Source organism: Acomys russatus, chromosome 28 (genome assembly GCF_903995435.1).
Source record: "Acomys russatus chromosome 28, mAcoRus1.1, whole genome shotgun sequence".
NCBI lineage: Eukaryota > Metazoa > Chordata > Mammalia > Rodentia > Muridae > Acomys > Acomys russatus.
Genome location: NC_067164.1, coordinates 2438871 through 2452614, shown reverse-complemented (window position 1 = coordinate 2452614; position 13744 = coordinate 2438871). Strand labels below are relative to the sequence as shown.

Below are 13744 nucleotides of genomic sequence, written 5' to 3'. Positions count from 1 at the left end.
TCAAGTACTGAGGTTGTGTCCTAGAGAAACGGAGGCTGTTTAGCCTCGGAGGCCACACACTGAAGATGATGGCATTGAGCAGGATGCAGGGCAGGCCTGGCCTGAGAGCTGAGAGGCTCACTGGAGATGGGCACCACTCAGCTCTACCTGTAGTTTGTGCTGCTCAGCTCTGTCTGTTTACTTTCTTTTCCTTCAAGAGATAAATGCATTTTAATAAGTTTGCTTTAATGTACTGAATTAGTAGTTTTAAGACTTAAAAGTCACTTTTCCAGTGTCAAAATGTCACTTTCCAAAAAGTTGCTGTATATCATTGTGGCCTTGATATAGCGTAGTCTTTCTTTTATGGTCCTTAAAAGTATCTTGCAAAGCCTTCTGGGTTGACATTTTTAAATCACCATGTAAATCTGCCTGGCAGGTGCTGCCCCCGCCCCACCCCTTTCATGAAATGAAGTATGGCTAACTGTTCTATTACTTAATTCAATGCCTAGTTCTTATTGCTTACCATTTAGTTGATGGAACTGGGGGCCTTTATTTAATTTCTCATTGTAGCTTTTTTTTTTTTGGTCTGATGACGTTACTTGACATAATAACATTGATACAAAACCACTTCTGTGTAACTACTTGTAACTTTTATCCCAAACACATAAAATATGCAATATTTACAGTATTTTCCTTTTGTAACTGCAGTGCTTTAAACTGCACAAAGCATCATAGTAAAAAAGATTTACAGATAAAAGATTCAGAATAGAAAAATCATGCTTGTATCAGAGCTCTCTGATGGAGTTGTAATGTGCAATCGCTATATCATGGAAGTGGGTTTTTTTTGTTGTTGTTAATTGGCTGTTTGCATTTGTTTTTGTTTGTTTATTTTTGTATAAGGTTGTGGGTATATTCTAAAATGTCACAAGCTTACATTAAAGCATCTGTGTAAAACACTCTTCTTCCAGCTTCCAGTCTGAATGTTTCTCCAGTTAGGAAAATAGTCTACTTTGATGGCACAGCTGATGCTGTGTTGGTGGTGTGGGTGTGGAAGAAGAGGACAGACTGTGGACCAGAGCAGTGATACTTACTGACTGTCCGCTCATGGTGTGGGGTTTGCTTGGCTTATGTGGGAAAGAGGCATTGCCTAAATAGGAAATGTTTTCTAATTGAACACACCTTTATTTTAAAAATGAGCATCTGGTGAGGCCAGGCTATGTCTCAGCAGTAGACCACTTGCATAGAGTGGGTGAGGCAAAAGTATAGCTTAGAGTTATAAGAAAAATCTAAACAGATCATCTGGTGATTCTAATTTCCTGAGTTTCTAAAACTGAGTCCCATGACACACATGGACTTTCGTACTCAGGAGAGTTATCTTTCTTTACTGTCACGTTCATGATGAATACTATTTGTACGGTTGTTAAATGGATCTCCCTGCCCCACCCTACCCCACTCCTCACGCTCTTGTGGTGCTGGGGATTGAGCCCAAGGTTTTCTGCTCACCAGGAAGGCAGCCTACCAGGGAGCTATATCCTAGGCTCCTTCCACATGCAATGAGGATTGAACCTAGGGCCTCGCACATGCTAGGCAAACATGGATGTCTCTCTATTTTTTTTTAAGATTTTTAAATTATTATTATACATACAGTGCTCTGCGCGCATGTGCACCTGAAGGCCAGAAGGCATCAGATCACATTATAGATGGTTGTGAGCCACCATGTGGTTGCTGGGGATTGAACTCAGGACCTCTGGAGGAGCAGTCAATGTCCTTAACCTCTGAGCCATCTCTCCAGCCCGTGGCTGTCTCTTTCAATGGACTATAATCTGCTTTCAGGATTCACACTGCCATCATCTTCAGTGTAGCACAGAAATAAATCCACAGAACATAATTTGCAAAGCAGTGAGTGTACAAAGCTCACACCAGTCTTGGGTTCTGAAAACTTTAGGTTAGTGTTTGTTTTCACAAATTTAAAACAATAAGTTTCAGAAAGTATGAAATATTACAAAGTATGTAACATTACATGTAAACCATGAGACAGGCTGAGTTGATCGGGAGAGTATGAAGGAGACATTTGTCCATAGGTTATTTCTAGCAGCATTGTCTTTATTTCTGTGCCTTGCATGAAAAAATATATAATATTTATAGTTATATGTTTATTATATTATATATCACGTTTATATATTATTTAATATATTCACATATTTATTACATTCTATTATATATTTATATTACATATAAAATGTATATATAATAAGGAAACTAAGATACAAAAAAGGCTTGAATGGACACTTCACTTGAAAAAGTATTGGATGTCAGATGAGCATGTGATGAACTTCACTAGTCCTTTGAAATGCAAATCAAACCATAGCTAAATAGGTAGATAGATAGATAGGTAGATAGGTAGATAGATAGATAGATATCAGGATGAGTCTGTACCTTGATGAGAAACCAGAGAAACTTATGAGGTATTGTAATTTCCTGTTCTTTTTTTTTTTTTTTTAGAGGCTTACCATCATACATTGATAAGAAGAAACTTTAGTATTTTTTAATCTTATCACAGAAATTTGTTTAAAAGGAAGACATGATTTAGGCTTTTATGTTTCTCATGGCAAGGTCTGTTTTGTGTCTATTATGATATTCAGCAAAAGCTACTTATTAAGTGGCATTTGCTGGTAACACGTGGCAGACACTGAGCTCGGAGTGCCTTGGGTGAGGCTAGCAGATGCGAGTGGACCTAGTTTGCTGCTCCTATAGCTGCTGAGAGTCAGAGGAGAGTATGTGTCTTTAAGTGCCTGCGTGTGCTGAGTCAGCGTAGGTGCTTTTATTACAAATTGAAATAACTGTAAGTATAACAGTAAACAGTTGAAATTCACTTTCAGAGAACAGTGCACAGCATGGCATTGGTGAGGTCTATAGGAATGCTTGACTCTATGACTTCTTTTTGTCTGATGAGGAGAATTTAGTGTATAGGAGTCTGATGACTGATGACTGTCCACTATGAAATTTAACAAGTCGGAGAGCGGAAAATGAGTTCACCAAAGGACCTTGAAGGAGTGTACATTTCCCCTCATTGGCAATTTCCCCTCACTCACCATACGCTTTTGTTCTATGTAGTATACAGCCTTAAACCTTATGAGTAGAGTTACGAGGTCCTTGATACCAGCGATAAAGGTTTTAGCCACAATTCTAACATGCTGTTTGTGTGTGTGTGTGTGTGTTAAAAAGTTTTCTATTTACTTCTTGAATTCTTTGTTGTTGTTACAGATTTATTTATTTATTTTGGTTTTTCAAGTTATGGTTTCTCTGTGTAGCCTTGGCTGTCCTGGACTCACTTTGTAGACCAGGCTGGCCTCAATCTCACAGCAATCCGCCTGCCTCTGCCTCAACGAGTGCTGGGATTAAAAAGCATGCACCACCACACCCGGCACAGATTTATTTATTTATTTATTATGTGTACAATGTTCTGCCTGCATGGTGCACACCAGAAGAGGGCACCATATCTCATTATAGGTAGTTGTGAGCCACCATGTGGTTGCTAGGAATTGAACTCAGAACCTCTGAAAGAGCAGCCAGTGCCCTTAATCTCTGAGCCATGTCTCCAGAGCACCTCTTGGATTCTTGTATCATATGTCATGCAGAGATACTCTATCTTGAGATCAACAAATATATCTGTGCCTTAATTTGAAAACTCTTTCAGGATATTAGAAAATTATCAAATGAGTTCTACTGGCAATATGGCTTGGCCAGTTGGCTTAATTCGACCAGCTTGGTTGTCGTCTTTGTGCTGCTGGGAGACCCATAAGATGATCAGCTCTGGAGCTCTGTGCACAGACAGGACAGCAGCTTTCTCAGGCCTCCTCATCATCATCTGGTAAAAGTGAAGAGAGTGCACTGATACATTTTCATGTTTCCCCAGGAAGGGTCACTCCGGGGCAGCTCATGTCCTATATTCAGCTCTTCAAGAACAACCTTAACGCTCTTACAAATCACTGTGGGCTCCTCCAGCTCGGGATGGCCACCGCTCAAACCCTGAAGCACCCACAGACTGCCAAGTGGGATAACTTTCTGGCATTTGAAAGGCTCCTTCTACAGGTATGTTGCTATGTGAACTTGAACTTGTTAATATGTTACTGACTGAAGTTATGACTTCTAGGAAAGCATGTGTAGTAATCATATTGTTGACGTCAGTTGTGGTTTGAGTGAGGATGGTCCCTGTAGGGTCAGACGTTTCAATACTTGGTCCCTGGTTGGTGGCATTGCTTGGATAGGTTTAGGAGGTGTGGCCTTGGTAGAGGAAGTGTGTCACGGTGGACGGGCTTTGAGGACTCAAGCCACACACAATTCCCAGTTTGCTTTCTTGACTTCATGCTTGTGGCTTAAGATGTGGGCTTTCAGCTTGCTGCTCCAGCCACTATGACAGCCTGCTGCCTCGCTTCCCTATTGTGGTGGTGATGGACTCCTAACCCTCTGGGGCTATAAGCCCAAAGAAAGCCTGCTTTCTGACTGTTGCCTTGGGCGTGGTGTTTTATCATGGCAACAGGAAAATAACTAGTATATGTCCCCTGTATCAAATGCTCTCAGTGCCACCCAGTTAAAGTTCAGCCAAAACATTTTCACATTCACACTATTACATTGTTATTTTTGACTTCTTAATTTTTTGACCGTTTTGCTAACTTCTGGAAACCTTTCATTTTTATGCCTTTTGGGTCTTTCTATATCTTCATAGTCTTTATTTAATTCTTGCAACTTTCCTCTAAGAAACTCTAGGTATTTATATTCTTCTGGCACTACCCAGCCTGTAGTCTGTAAACAATGCAGACCACATGCCTTAAAGTAATGATTAGCAACAAATGAAGGTAGGTAAATTCTATTTGTAGTGTTTAGTGTGAGGTCTGTTTGTTTGGGAAGAAACTATCTATGATTTATGAAATATCTTCATAGGAAACTTTTTATAAATTTGTATTTTTATATTATAAATATAAATTATAGAGCATTTATTCATTTTAAAGTATAATATTATAAAATACAAACTTATATAATATGGCAAGCATCTATGCACATTCCATACAGGCACAATATAATTTACCATTTTCCATAATTGTCCTTATACCCGTTTTTTGGGGGGTTTTTTGATTTTTTGTTTTTTGGTTTTTCGAGACAGGGTTTCTCTGTGTAGCCCTGGCTGTCCTGGACTCACTTTGTAGACCAGGCTGGCCTCGAACTCACAGCAATCCGCCTGCCTCTGCCTCCCGAGTGCTGGGATTAAAGGCGTGCACCGCCACCACGCCCGGCTCTATACCCATTTAATTAAAGAACAACGTTAGAGATGAATTGAGGCATCTTTGATAGAGATTTTTCCCTGTTCTGGTTCTTTTCCCCCCCTAAAGGTAGTCCTATCTCTATTTCTTGCTCTTAAGTTTTCTCTAAATATTTATTTTTCTATGTAAATAGTACCTTACAGTTATTATGGTCTGTAATTTTTACATAAGTTACATTCTACTGTAAATATACTTAAACAATTGATTTTGCCTTTCAACGTCCTATTTTCAAGGCCACTCAGAGTGATGCATATAGTTTGTTCATTTGCACCATACCATGAATATACAATTGATATATATATATATATATGTAACTGTAGTGGTGCTCAGCTGGGCTGTTCCACTGAATGGGGTGTGTGTAGGAGCAGGCGTGAGCATCCCGTACCTGTCTTCAGAAGGCAGTAGGAGCAGCTTCTCCAGGGCATGTACTTTGAGGAGTTTATTGGGCCACTGTCGGTTGAGGTAACGAGGACAGGAAGCGTATGCTTCTGACTCTGGCCCAGGTTTTGCCACTAGATATTATGCGCGCTGAGGTTTTCTTCCTTGGTGCTGAGGAAGTGCCTTCCTAATCTCATTTGCTGCTGTTTTGTTTCTAAAGCTTGCATCAATTCAACCTGGCTTATATCGCTTGGGAGCTTTTAAGAAGACTGTTTCATTGTCTTTCTTTAACCTCTTAATGTGAGGAACTGAATTACAGTATTCTAACTTTTAAATAGTCATCGTTTTGTTCCTGGGCAACTTCAGCTTGGTCTTTCTGTTTGCTTTCTGCCTTTGTCTCTAACGTGTGTGTGTGTGTGTGTGTGTGTGTGTCCGTGTGCATGCTCACATTGCTTGCTTTTGCTTATTAATACTTTCCTTGATGTTTTATGAATGCTGATAGTTGAAATTAACATTTTTTCTTCATTGTGCTGCCATTGTATGGTTTTGACAAGGAGTATTAGCGGTTTAGGAAAGTCTCTGTGAATTTGCTTTGATTTTCTAATCTTTGGACTTAATTGTTTTGGAAAAGGAATTTATCCCTTGCTTAAAAGTAAAACAGGTCTAAGAAATTATCTGGACTTATGATTTGTCACATTAATATTTACAACAATAGTATGAATGATCATTAACTATTGGGTGATTTAAAGCTATAATTTCTTTGCTCCCTTATATATTTGGCTTATTTTCTGATACGTGTGTTTTAAGTGTCTCATGTTTAGCACTTAACCTTTATATATCTAAAGGTTTGGGTTTTCAAGACACAGTTTCTTGGCTGTCCTGTACTCTCTTTGAAGACTAGACTGGCCTCGAACTCACAGTGATCCATGTGCCCCTGCCTACTGAGTTTTGGGATTAAAGGCATGGGCCACCATGTCTGGCTCTTTTTTCACATTCTTTTTTTTTTTTGAATCTTTATACGTTTTAAATGTTAAAATCCATGAGTTCTCTTTCTATGATTGTGTCTCCCTCCTCCCTCCCTCCCTTCACTATTCTCCGCTATCCTCAGAACGTGCGGTTGCATTACTCAGCCCGTGGTGTGTAGCCATGCCTCCATCAGTACTCCTGCCAGCCCTCGGGGCTTCTTCACCTAGCTCTCTTCCTAGGCAAGGCTCTGGCCAAGTCCACACAGATGTTCCCTGTCACTCAGGTCTAGAATCCTCTGTTGACAGCTTCCTACTATGTACTCTCCTTTGTTAGCACTCAGACATCTGTCACCATTCTGGCCCTACTTCTACCAGGTACATGGTACCCTTCTTCCCTTCCAACACTAGCCCCCATCCCAAGCTCCACCACTGTTCCAAGATGCAGCTTCTGATATTGTATGTCAGCCTCTGCCATTGCCACTTCCCTGTTGAGCTGTCCTTACCTACTCAGGCTCTGATGCCATCTTCAGTGTTGTGGCCCCCAAGCTCTGGCCAGATTTCTTTGGATCTTAATAACCCCAGGGTGGCTGCTGATGCCTTCCTTCCTTTCTCAGAACCTCCCCTTACTCCAAAATGTCCTGTTTACCACTGTGTTTATGCACATCAACCTTCCTCCCCTTGCTTAGGGTCCAGCACCCAGTACAGAGACATCCTGTTTCCATCCTCCATGTGCATGTCCTTCATCCCTTAGGCTGGGGACAGCGCATGCTAGGCCTGACCCTGTGCCCAGGTGATCTCCTTATTTGCCATGGCTCTCACAGCCTGCGCTGGCTGGTGTCTCTTCTCCTGCGTGACACCATCTTCACCTGATAGCTAGCTCTAAGCCACTGGGCACCCTCTTTTGTGCTCCTCACTGGACAATGCGAACAGACTCTGCTTCTACATACCAGTCATGTCTGCTAAGATTAGCCCCAGGCTTCAAAGAGAATGAAAGCATCTCAAAGCAAGGTTTGATAGAGATCTTCTCCTTAGGATGATAATAATCTGCTAGCTTACTACCGGTGCCTAAGGAAACTTTAGAAAATATGAGCTCTAAGCCATCTCATTTGCAGTGAGTCCTCCATCCATTCCATGTGGTGGTATCAGAGTGCTCCTTCAACAACAGTGTGCAAAATGGCCGGGAATATGACAGTGAACTTGCCGAAGCCCTCCTCTGGTTCTATTTGCACTTTGCTCTGGCTGGTGCTAACTACTTAGGCAAACCTATAAACTAGCCATTGTAATTGCTCTTTGTTGATGAACATTTATTTTATATGGCACATACCCATTAGTTTAACAAGTCAAAATATATACTCAGTGTCCTTTTACAGATTTGGCTAGAAATTAGAGCATTTTAGTTTATTTTGAGCACCAGAGCAACATTTAGCTTTCCCCAACGACATGAGAAATCTCAGCTGGAGCTGAGGGTTGATTACTTCTTTGAAGTTTCATTTCTACCACTGCCTGCTGGGCCTCCATCACTGCAATGTCCCCCTGCTGGCCAGGCCTCCATCACTGCAACATCACACTGCTGGCCGGGCTCCATCACTGTAACATCACACTGCTGGCCAGGCCTCCATCACTGCAATGTCCCCCTGCTGGCCAGGCCTCCATCACTGCAACATCACACTGCTGGCCAGGCCTCCATCACTGCAATGTCCCCCTGCTGGCCAGGCCTCCATCACTGCAACATCACACTGCTGGCCAGGCCTCCATCACTGCAATGTCCCCCTGCTGGCCAGGTCTCCATCACTGCAACATCACACTGCTGGCCAGGCCTCCATCACTGCAACATCACACTGCTGGCCAGGCCTCCATCACTGCAACATCACACTGCTGGCCAGGCCTCCATCACTGCAACATCACACTGCTGGCCAGGCCTCCATCACTGCAACATCACACTGCTGGCCAGGCCTCCATCACTGCAACATCACACTGCTGGCCAGGCCTCCATCACTGCAATGTCCCCCTGCTGGCCAGGCCTCCATCACTGCAACATCACACTGCTGGCCAGGCCTCCATCACTGCAACCTCGGTTTCCCATCTTGGAAAAGTGACATATGGCACCCACTCTCCCTGCTAATCAAATTTGGATTCTGCTGTGAAGACTTCAACTCAGACTCTGGAATACAAATCTTCTGAATCAGGCTTTTAATTAAGAGTTTATCCAAAATAAGCTCTGGAGAAAATCTCATATATGCCAGCAGTGATTATATTTTTAAAAAATAAGTGACGAAAGGTCTTCATAACTTTTTCTATCTCATTCCCAGGTCCACAGCAGTGTTTTATGCATTGAACATATATATAGTAATTGTCAAATAATTCTGTTTACAGATAGTACCGGCTGAACCCAGACACACAGAAACTTGTGCTAATCATGGATGTGGTTACAAATTTCCTAAGGAATTGTGTTATTTTAACTTATTTTTTCCCAGTTTACAACTGGCGTATTGGGCATTGATTTTCTAAAAATTATTTATTGTTTTATTTTCTATGTATCAGCATTTTGCCTACATATCTTTCCCTGTGGAGTCCATGGGAGGGTGTTGGATCCCCTGCAGCTGAAGTTACACATGGTTGTGAGTCACTGGGTTGGTGCTGGGAATCGAACCCAGGTCATATGAAAGAGTGGCTGGTGCTCCCAATTGCGAAGCTACCTCTCCAGTACCTGCACTGCTTTTTAAAATGTGTTAAATTTCCTTTTAACAGATGTATAAAACACCAAAATTGTGCATATGTGTAAAACAACACGATGATTAGTGATGTAGTCTTCAAGTCAGATTAAATGTGGCTCCAGCATTGTTTTTCATGATAAAACCTTCGAATGTCCTTGGGCAGGATTTGAAATGTGTGGTCTTAGCCAGAACATGGAAACAACCTAAGTGTCCCTCAGTAGAAGAATGGACTAAGAAACTGTGGTACATTTACACTATGGAATACTACTCAGCTATTAAAAACAAGGAATTCCCGAAATTTGTGGACAAATGGATTGATCTAGAAATTATCATAATGAGTGAGTTCACCCAGAAGCAAAAAGAGACAAACGGTATATACTCATTTATATCAAAACACTAGTCCAAGGGATACGTACCATGAAAAACTTTACTTACTAAGAAAGTGGGTCAGAGGAGAGGACATCCTATTGAGACTTTAGGCGAGAGTAGCATGGAAGAATGGGGAAATAGTAGGACCCACAGGGTTCTGGAAACCTACAAGAAGAACTTTATGACAGGCAGATTTCTGTCCTGGGGTCCTCCTCAAACTAAGGCACCAGCCAAGGAGAATATAGGCAGTAAGCTTCGAACCCCTACCAGGACCTAGCCGACGAACATGATACTCTCCACCATTGAGTGGAGAGTGAGATCTGACTCTCACAGGAACTCTGGTGCCCCTTTTCTGACCATGTCCCCTGGATGGGGAGGCCTGGCGGCACTCAGAGGAAAGATAGCAGGTTACCAAGAAGAGACTCGATATTCTAAGAGCATATATAGGGGGAGGAGGTCTCCCTCAATCACAGACATAGGGGAGGGGAGAAGGGGGGAAGTGGGAGGGAGGGAGGGAAGAATGGGAGGGAACAGGGGAAGGGCTAACAATCGAGATGTAATATGAATAAATTAATAAAATAAAAAAAAAATGAAATGTGTGGTCTGCTGCCGTTACATAGAACCGCCAGCTGTACCGCAGTAGCATATTGGGACTACAGGGCTGGTCGCCTAAGTCAAAACCTAGATTTTCTTAGCTTGGCATTAAGATGTGGGACTTTCCATTTTTATAATATAGCAAGAAAATTTAGATAAGAAAGTAAAACTGAGATATGAATGCAGTATCTCTTCATGCTGCTTTAGGACTGAATGAAATTATAGGCACCCATCACTAAGTTCAGTGCCAGGCACCTGGCAGGTGCTCAGCAAGCAGGAATCGTCATTTGTTCTTTCAGCTGAGCAATGCGTTTGAGATGTCAACTCATTTAATGCAAGTAGCACCCTTAATATATTCTCCCCTGCACTTTGTTTTTCTCAATTAAAATTTATTGAATCAAAATGAGTGCCATTTTAAGTTACTGTCTGATAACACTCAACTGTATTTACCTTTAAGTCTTCAGTATATAGCTGATGTTTTTATGCTAATTGTTATGGGAAAAAGCTTTTATTGGGTGTAATATAATTTACGGTGGTTATAAAACGCTAGCAAGCTATGGAGTAGAGGAAGCAGCTGTGTTTATAGTTCCTATAGCACACATTTTGTAAATATATATGTATTATCCTTCTTTTGCTGTTGCTTTATATAAAACTATCCAATTTTGGAAAATCGGTTTTAAATGAAAAACTAAATGAACTATAAATCAATTCAAGGCTGTACAGGTATAATATTGCTTTAGCTTGAATTGTATCTGTCTTTGCAATCAATGAAAAGTAAGCACACAATTTTTAAAGTTGCTAACGTAATTTTTTTAAGGGTGAGATTTGCTTTCTTAATCTACTAAATTTTGGATTATATTTCTCTAAAACAAACTGCATCTAGTAAACTACATAGTAGCATATCTGCTAGTCCTGCAACATTGGTGGCTTCACCTTCTGAATTCCCTGATGCCTGTATAAGCTTTCAAACCATGTGGCTTGGCTCGAAAAAAAATAATGGTCCTTATTGAACTGTTCCTGATTGGCTGTCGCCTTGGGAGGTCTTGTTTTATTATGCCTTGTTTTCAGCCATTTATAATAATTACGATTGAGGTTTTCTGGGAAGAACTTCCAACCAGTCTGTTACTTTGGCCAAAGGCCATGATAGCAGAGTCATTATGTCCCACAGTGCTGTTGCCGTTTGCAAACCACACATGATAAGGGCTGAGTAAAGACTGAGCAAAGTACAAAACAAAGCTCCCTTAACTCAGGCCTTGGTGCTGCACCAAAGAAGGAGGGATTCTGATAGTGTGTGTGTGTGTGTGTGTGTGTGTGTGTGTGTGAGACAGAGAGAGAGAGAGAGAGAGAGAGAGAGAGAGAGAGAGAGAGAGAGAGAGAGAGAGAGAGAGCTTTTCACAAAAATACACTGAAAAATAATTCCAGGGCTAGAGAGACAGCTCAGCAGGTTAGAGTGCCTGGAGACCCAGGTATGGGCCCCAGTGCCCACAGGACAGTTCACATTGTATCTCCAGTTCCAGGGGATCTGATGTCCTCTTATGGCTCCCACAGGCATTGCATGCATGTGGGGTGAAGACATGCATGCAGGCAGAACACCAATATACATAAAAATAACACATAATTAAACATTTAAAAAAAAATCCCAGAGAGGGGCCGCAAAGCAGAGCTTCTCTCCCACCATTCCTGTGGTCTCCTGGTAACACTTCATGGGTAAATTTGGGGTGACCATGGGGTTTAGCCCCACCAGTTTTCCCCTTTGGTCCTTCCCACAAAGGTATAACAGTGCTTCCTGCTCCTCTCCAAGATTAGGATCTGCCCGCATGGGCCTCAGGGAGTCTGCTTCCTCTCCTCTCTCCTTTGGAGCTGGTGTCTGTGTGCAGCTGCTGACCTGCCCTGAGCCTGCCTTCACCGGTGGCCTGCCCTGAGCCTGCCTTCACCGGTGGCCTGCCCTGAGCCCGTCTTCATTGGTGGCCTGCCCTGGTCAAGGCCCAGTACCATAGTACCCAAGTGTACTTAGGCCAGCAGCTTTGACCTTCCACCATACAGGCTGGTTTTTTCTTTTTTAAACTGTGTATTCATACAGTATATGCATGTGTCTGCATGCTACATGAAATTTACTTTTCCAGACAGATGGTGTTTAAGATGTTTTCAAAGCCCTTGTTCATAGTATTAGGTATTGCAGAGATCTAGGTATGTTAACATATGGGATGCCCAGATGCTCATCTGATAACACTCTTAATCGACACAACCTGTGACTTTTTTTTTTTTTAAGTTCAGAACACCTGGCTTGGCGGGAGGAGTGTGTATGCTGTCTCTCTTATAAGTACAAGAATCAATAAACTTTAAAGTTGACTAGTGTGAAAAATTAATCTTTTCTTCAGTACTTTCTCAACTTTCTAGAGAAGCACTTGACTTCTAGCTCTTTGCCAAGAAATGTAGCACTCCCAAATCATAGAAGGAAAAACCAACCTGAAAAGCTGTTTCCAAAATAATTGTTTCATTGCATGTAATAGCCATTTCTTGAGTACACAAGGTCTGTAGACAGGGAAGCTGGGAAACCAGAAATGCACACCGGTTCCTTGACTGTGCATACTCTACTCTGTAATGGACATTAGTTATCTGTGTTGTCAGCACTGTGGTCATGTCTCTAGGGACACAGGCCTGGAGCGGACTTCCCAGGCTAGCTCATGTCTCAGTGCTGTATTAATATTCCTCTGTAATACAAACAAGCCCTAGAGTGCAACCAACCAGATTTAATGAGGTACTTATTTACTTATTTAACGCACAGTAAATAAACAAACATTAAATAGACATGCATTTTGCCTGGATGTACATCTAGGTGGGAATATCAGATCCCCTGGGACTGGAGTTACAGACAGGTATGAGCTGCTATGTGGGTGCGAGGAATTGAACCCTGGGCCTTTGGAAGAGCAGCCAGTGCTCCTAACTGCTGAGCCATCTCTCCAGCCCCCAATCAACTAGTTTATAAATGAATTTCATGAACCATTGATTGGACTAATTGTGTGCTTGAGAATGGGTGGGTTATGAGTTTGACCATGATCTTACTGCTAATGCATATGGGAGCTAAGTTGCAAGTCAGTCTGTCTGATACTGAGACCCCTTCTAACTGTATATTCCTGGAGCATTTCTGTCAGAATAACTAGTAATTAATTTTTCTTGCATCCCTCCATACTTGTTCTCAGGTGTGATAGGAGTTGCCAGAATATGATAGTGCATATAATCTGTTAGTAAAATGCTTAGTTTATATAAGTCAGTAACTTTCTCTTTGAATGTCAGGATCGCTACAATCCAACATTTCCAACTAATTTTTCTTGGATATTTGTGTGTGTGTGTGTGTGTGATGCTTGTGTACTCATGTGCATGTGGAGGCCAGATGTCAACACTCAATGTTTTCCTCTACCAACTCCCC

The 13744-nt window shown here is 41.8% G+C and overlaps 1 protein-coding gene across 1 annotated transcript in view; it reads left to right on the top strand.

The window, feature by feature from the left end:
- Positions 1-13744, top strand: part of Scfd2 (sec1 family domain containing 2) — a 309492-nt gene that overhangs the window by 39510 nt on the left and 256238 nt on the right. The window contains exon 4 of the mRNA XM_051170885.1: positions 3896-4071. Coding sequence (XP_051026842.1) covers positions 3896-4071 — 176 coding nt within the window. The remainder of the gene's footprint in view (positions 1-3895; positions 4072-13744) is intronic.